Here is a 7,514-nt window from a genome sequence, read left to right on the forward strand (position 1 = left end):
ATTTCTTCTAAAACAAAAGACACAAATTGTTACATCTGTGAAAAGCAGGAGCAGAATATGTTACCATAGAAGATGCGATACAGAGATCGCTGTTTAACAAAGCAGCTCAGTCCAAAGTCAATGATGCGAACTCGAGGCACATCTGAGCCGGTCTCAATCAGAATGTTTTGTCCCTTGATGTCCCGATGAAAGATGTGTTTCTCCTCAAGTTCCTTTACAGCATCAACTAGTTGCTTCAGAATGACCTGGAAAAGATGAAAAACACAATAATGAGTTAATGCTTTTCTGCCTTGATTGAATGCTGTACAGTCTAAGGCTCTCCCAGTCAACCTACCTTGGCCTTGTCCTCTGGTAAAGCTCTTCCATTTTCTGCTTTGTATTTTTGCAGGTCCACAGCAGGGACAGGTCTCTCCAGCACCAGGATCAGCTCTTTGCCAAAGTCGAACCACTCCAGCAAGGACACAGGTGCTGATATTCCCACTGACCCTTCTGCTTCACCTGCAAGTTTAAGCATAATGGCCACTTCCACCGAGAGCATCTTCCCATTTTCATCCTGAAATATTACAACAAAGTGGATGATGAGGAACGCCGCATTCAATCCAGTAATGTAAAACTAATTCAAGTGTTGGACGCTTACCGCCACTTTGCAGTAGACTTTATTTTTGGGAATGTGTTTGATGGCAACCTAGAAGACACAGAGCATTGGTGAGCATTTCCTCAGTATGACATAATGAAAGGTGGAAACACAGCAGACGTCTCAGTTTACGATATTATCCATTATCTGCGTTACTGCCTGTCTTACTACCATCATCTGAACACTTACTGGAAAACGATCTTCTATCCGGTAGCCAGAAAACACTGCTCCGCAGCCTCCTTCTCCGAGCTGGTGCTCCTCCACATATCTGGCTTGGAATTCACCTGAACAGACAAAACAGCAAATCTTGTTTTATTACAGCTGTGACACAAATTACTCTCCTCTGTAGCCTAAATGTTCCTTCTGCCCTTCCCCTGAATATAAAACCCAAGCTGCTTGCTACTTACGTTTTTGGTCTGCTACTGATTTTTTGCCCTGGTCCACATTCCTTTTTTTTTTCTTGGGTGACTCTCTGTTGTCTCCCGTGGCCTTTCTTTTGCCATTTTTTGTGCACTCCTGTTTGTTGTTCAAGTCTGGAGATGTGGAAAACACCAAAAGCACATCAGCTCACTGGATGATAGACACAAACACTAAACACCAATATCTTAAACCTAGCAACCACACTTAATCTACCCCCTTATTCAACTAATTAGCCTACCTTTACCAGAGTCCAACGAGGAGGATGCTTGCTCCTTGTCACCGCTCGTATGGTCGAGAAGTTTAGCCTTCTTTGCTTTCTTTGTTGTGCCCTCTTCATCTTGCACAACCTTGCGCTTCACTCCTTTGACCACATCTGAGCTGGTGGAAGGACCAGCCTGCTCAGCGACCCTCCTCCTTTTTATTGGGGTCTTCTTTTCAGGACTGGCCTTTCTTTTAGCAGTCCTGCTCTTACAATCTATAAACGACGACAACAACACAGTGGTGAAAAAGAGTCCCCGACATCAAGACTGGAAGCAGTTTGATGGCAAAGAATTTGAAATTGCTTTTGCTTAAATGATCACAAGTTTATTCTTGGGATTAAAAAAACTGACCAGTGCGAATTGATACTAGGTTTACTAAGTCTTAGATCTTGATGACACTTGTTGGTCTGTTTTTACTGTTGAGTCCAAGAATAAACTTATTACATTATTTTACCAAAAGACCGGTAACCTTCCTTTGATTAGACATCTTGTATTAAAGCTATTTTCAATCAAACATATGATTCAATTGCTTCAAAAATGATTCACACAGTGTCAACATTTCTAGGATTTGGATTTTACCAGGTTCTTATTTTATTATTTTACTTACCTTGATCTCCTGAATCTTTCTTATCGGCCGGAGTGGTAATTTTTCTTGTTTCCTTTTTCATTGTAATTTCGGAGACCCTTTAAAATCGAAAATGTAAACCGTAATGAGTTAATATTGAGTTAATACTTCTTCAAATGTGCACCTTTCAAATGCTTGACTTTTCTAACTGAATTCTGTAAGTGAGCTTTATAAGTAAACTCTGGAAACTACGGCAACACAACATAGAATCTTGCCTTTCAGTGACTTCACTGACTGCCAGTAGTTCAAAGTAGTTTACAGAAAAACACTCTGGCAGACAAAGCCATAATATTTCATATAATTCAATCATTTCATATCAATTAAACAGTTTCTTTCATTATCTTTCATCATTTGTATAAAGACCTCATCTATGGATGACAGTATGAAGATTTGTGGTTGACCACACACTAATAAACACAGTGTCAGCTACATTGTCATCTGATTTAAAGTATTTATTATGTACATTTAACTGTCATGGTACTGAGTCTGTGACCCAGTGTTTTGTGTTTGTTCATTTATATTCATTGATTATTCTTATGTATGTTTTTGGTTCTCTTTATTGTTTTCTTCTTGTGTTATATTCTTAGGCTTTAGGTTTCTGTTACTTTGCCTTGCCCCTGTGTCCCACGTGGCCCATTGTTTTCCTCTGTTTGCTGTTGGGTTGTCTGTGTATCATCCATGACAATTAAATTAAATAGCAAATGCAACTACAATTTCAATGAGATTCATTCCTGGCATTCTACTGCGGTGGCTGAAAGTAGACACCAAGCATTATCACTGTAACTGATGTAAATATTGGACTTGGAGGGGATTCATCTGATAGACTGATGCAAACATTACTGTAGCGACTTCCACAGTCGCTAGAGGCCAGGGATGGAGCCTGCCTATTTGCCTGACACGCTGTCAACTTTACGCAATAATGCAAGAGGTGGAATTGTTTGCTTGTTTATTAAAGTGCTTTGAGAGTTTACAGAGTAATGTCATCAGCTCCTGATTCAGACTCTTAAAACATCACAGGCTCTAATGTAACAAAGCGAAACATGTTGTGCAGCGCAGCGGTCAACAAAAACTACGGCTACCCAGCCCTCCTCTCTGTCAAAAATACGGAGTGGAAACTACAGATATTTGTTTAAAAATGTAGGGAGTAAAAATTAAGTACAGCAAGGAAGTTTTTTTTTACTTTTTTACTTCCTACCTGTGGAGCCAATTAAGCTAAATTTAAGAAGCGCATGTCTGTGTATACTTAAAAGCTCTTATGGTTATTTTCACTTTGTAGACAAATTAAAGCACAGAAAAGAAAAACACGATACATTAGAGCATGACATAATTTGACCTGAGGTGGCGCTGCACCGTGAGAGAGCCTGAACGTCAACCGGAAGAAGACGAGAATAAACTCCGTATAAACAACATGGCGTCTCCCTGTGAGGTTTTTTGTTTTGTTTTGTTTTTTAAATGAACTTTATTTAGAACAATAACAATGACAATCTCAAAGAGACAAGCGACATATTAAATCAATCAGAACAGAATCACATCTCCTGTACACCACAATGAAATCGACAATAACTGAAAGTAAACATACATACACACACACACACACACACACACACACACACACACACACACACATATACACATACACATACATATATATACATATATATACATATATATGCATATACACATACATACATACACATCCATATTCACACATCTACATAATAATAATATAAAAAGATGAATAACCAATACAAAAATAAATAACAATAAAAAAAAAGAATGAAAAACAAGGAACAGAAATAAAGAAGACAAGGGGGATCATAAAATCTCTAAAAGTGAGGTTCCATAAACAAGACACATAACTTAAATAAGGGGCTAAGAAAAATCAAACTCTTCTAAAAATCTATGCAATTTGATTGCTTGGGGCTTATTTATTAGCTTAAGAGATTTATGGAACAGGGAGAATTTTGTCCTACCTGGATATAAGGTGTTAACCAAATACCTCCTCAAAAATGGATTATTGCATTTTCCATTAACCAAGTCAAGACCATCTAGTTTAACTTTATGTAAATTTGTAGTCTGTATATTTGAAAAATTGTTCTTTATTGTATTTACAAGGACTGTTGGGATATTCTGTGAAACCTTTTTATAGAGCTCGAACGAGCAACTCATGTCATATTTCTCATTAAGCCTGTTTAATTCAAGTATATCTCCATTTTCATCCATAATATGTGTCACAGACCAAATTTGTTTTGTCATCCATTCGTCCACAAACATAGATTTCCCCCGATTCAATATCACCCTATTATTCCACAATGGAACATTGTGGGGACTAAAGTTATGTTTAAACATTAATTTACAATTTAACAAAACTTGTTGATGAAATTTGGAAAGTTTTATGGGTAGTTTAGAAATGTCAAAATCACATACTAAAAGGATCCCCCCAACTTTGTTGAAAATAAGAGATGGCATCAAGAACCACATCTCATTATCATTTTTCAAGAAAGATCGTAGCCAATTAATCTTTAAAATGCCATTCATTATTTCAAAATCGATTGCTTTTAAACCCCCCTCTTCATAATCTTTTATCAAGTCCCTGTTACTAATATAATGATGTTTATTTTTCCATATGAAATTAAAATTCGCCTTATTTATGTCTTTTATAATTCTTGGTGGGATGGCTAGGGAATAAGCTTGATAGATTAAACTGGACAAAGATTCAACCTTGGTCAACATTATCCTGCCGAACAACGTTAAATCTCTCTGTAGTCAATGGTTTAGAGGTTTTTTTTGCATTTGTCAATTGTATTCTGAATATTCTTTTCGTCTCCCTGTGAGGTGTCATGCCGAGCAGATGTCAGAGTTGAGTTCAAGCAAAGTTGACTCTTTCGGTGATTACAGTTTGTCCGGGCGGGCTGTGCGTCTTATTTCATCCGCAGACACGTCGTTGGATGAGGAACAGCTCATGTTGGCATCAGTGGCAGTCAGGATGGCAGCATCTTCCAGAGGGAAGGTCAGGTCGCTGGTCTCTCTGAGCAGGACGCTGTCCACCAACAAGCCCGGTTCCACGGCTGGAGATTACCCTCCTCCGGCTGAAGCCCCCGCTTCTCCCCCGAACAGCGAGCCAGCCGCGGCGCCTCAGCGGAGACCCAAAAAAGACCCCAGCGGCTGCTCCGTGCTCCTCTTCCCCGGTCAGGGCAGCCAGTTTGTGGGCATGGGCAGAGGACTTTTAAAATACCCCAACGTTAAAGAAATGTTCACCGTAGCCCAGAAGATCCTGGGTTACGACCTGCTGTCTCTGTGTCTGGAGGGCCCCGAGGACGAGCTGCAGAAAACGGTTCACTGTCAGCCGGCGGTGTTTGTCACCTCCCTGGCTGCTGTGGAGAGACTCAACCAAGAAAACCCCAAAGTAAGTGCCAGATAAATGTCTGGAAAAAGGACAATAACTGCAGGTCCTGCCTTCTTAAATGTGGCCATTTTATCTTTTTCTTTTTTTTTAAATACTGCTACAGTAATATTAATTTATATTTAAAATGTGCGCACATTATGTATGAGGGTGTGGATGAATGATGCTTGAGTGCCCAGTAGAAGAGCATCTTTCAAATGCAAAGTTTCTCATTTCAACTTTAATTACTGCACCTGATTAAGGCGGTAGAGTAAATAAGGCTTCCAACAGTGGTTATTTCTTATTATCACATCTTGTTTTTATTGTTTTTATCAGTAGATTGTTGTTTCACTCCCACCAAAAACATCACCGTAAATAATCTTCTGATTCTGAATGACCATTTAAAAAAATAAACAAATTGTTCTGAGTTAATTTCAGTTACGGATGTATCAGTGACATAAATGATATATCGGTCATAATCGGGAGGCTGTTACATTTTTATTTTTTTATTTTTTTTTGACTTGTTTCCTGCTGTACACAGGCCATTGAGATGTGTGTCGCTGCTGCAGGTTTCAGTGTCGGAGAATTTGCTGCTCTTGTCTTTTCTGGGGCGATGAACTTTGCAGAAGGTAGAAAGATTTCTTTTTTGGGTTTTTTTGTGCACTTGTAAAAGGTGTTTTAATCACAACTTTGGTTAATATTCTGTATTTACTCCTTATGCATCTTCTAGCTTTGTATGCAGTGAAGGTGCGAGCGGAGACTATGCAGAAGGCCTCAGAACTGGTTCCCAGTGGGATGCTGTCAGTCACTGGTAGACCTCAGGCTCAGTATAATTATGCCTGTCTGCAGTAGGGCTGCCACGATTAGTCGACTAGTCACGATTACGTCGACTATCAAAATCGTCGACGACTGATTTAATAGTCGAGGCGGCGTTTGAAGCTTTGTAAGATCACAAAAGACGCAGGAATAAGTAGTAGGATTTAAGAGTGTAATAACGGACTGAAACAGAAGATGGCAGCACTGCATATACAAGGATGCCAGCCGTTAAACCCCGAAGAAGAAGAAGAAGAAGAAGAAGCGGTGTCCCAGAATTCATAGCGCGGCCTAGCTCAGTTTCCAACAATGGCGGCAGCTAGTTAGTTTTAATATTACTCTTATTATTCTTTCTGGGTCACAAAATAAACGTTTAACATATTTTCAGGCGAGAATGTAGCTGTGTAAACCTCAAATATCTGCTCAGTTTATCAAGACACCACATATTTTCAAAAGCACTCCGATGTTTTCGGAGACGTCTGTTACCCACTAGCTCGATAGCTAGCCGGGGCAAGGCTCACTAGCGCCGTGAGAACACCGGACTCCCGGCAGATCGTTTTCAAACACACCGCTGTCTTTCGCTGCTCAGGTTAAACATGATATATAAGTCACTTAGATAACTTAAAAATGTTATTGTTTGGCTTATTTTAGTATTTTATTTGTTCCTGAGTAAATCTGTTTTGCTGAGATTAAAGTTATAGTTTTTACACAGCTGAATAAACGTCAAGCAGACAGCTGATTATCAGAAGTGTGAGATGCTCGAGAATATTCTCCAGTGTCCTGTTATATTTTAGATAGCAAGGAGTTTATTAAACTTCACCGAAACAATCTGCAAATTTCATTAAAATTTAATAAACTATCATCTTGTCTTTATTTTTAGTTAGCACATACCTTAAACACTTAAAGCTGTAAGCTAATGATAGTTATATAAGAGCAGATGCTGCTGGTGCAATAAGCTGAACGTTTTACATCCAATGGATGATGAATCAGAATCAGAATCAGAATACTTTATTGATCCCTGGGGGAAATTATTTTTTGTTACAGTGCTCCATTTTAAACCAACATTAAGACAAGACAGACAATACACTAACTAAGAATAGTACAATATATACATATATATACATACATACATAAGTCACTTATAAATAAATAGTTGGAAAAGAAACATGTGTAGCTGTAGCAGCAAACAGTGTGTTAAGTGGATGCGTTGTACAGGGAGATGGCCACAGGCAGGAATGATTTCCTGTGTCGTTCAGTGGTGCTTTTCGGTAATCTCAGTCTCTCACTGAACGAGCTCCTGTGACTGACCAACATGTCATGGAGTGGGTGGGAGGTGTTATCCAACATTGTCTTTATCTTGGACAGCATCCGCCTCTCCGA

General features: G+C 39.1%; 1 protein-coding gene across 1 annotated transcript; it reads left to right on the forward strand.

Moving 5' to 3' along the window:
• Positions 1-4,780: 4,780 nt before the first annotated feature.
• On the forward strand, positions 4,781-6,173 carry LOC146615136 (malonyl-CoA-acyl carrier protein transacylase, mitochondrial-like). The gene is made up of 3 exons (XM_085375535.1): positions 4,781-5,345; positions 5,863-5,950; positions 6,052-6,173. The coding sequence occupies exons 1-3, from the start codon at positions 4,791-4,793 to the stop codon at positions 6,171-6,173; spliced, it is 765 nt and encodes a 254-aa protein (XP_085231661.1). The 5' UTR covers positions 4,781-4,790.
• The last annotated feature ends 1,341 nt before the right edge of the window (positions 6,174-7,514 follow it).

Source organism: Diplotaxodon limnothrissa, linkage group LG17 (genome assembly GCF_057381915.1).
Source record: "Diplotaxodon limnothrissa isolate DT_005_m linkage group LG17, D_limnothrissa_male_GT1.1, whole genome shotgun sequence".
NCBI classification, from domain to species: domain Eukaryota; kingdom Metazoa; phylum Chordata; class Actinopteri; order Cichliformes; family Cichlidae; genus Diplotaxodon; species Diplotaxodon limnothrissa.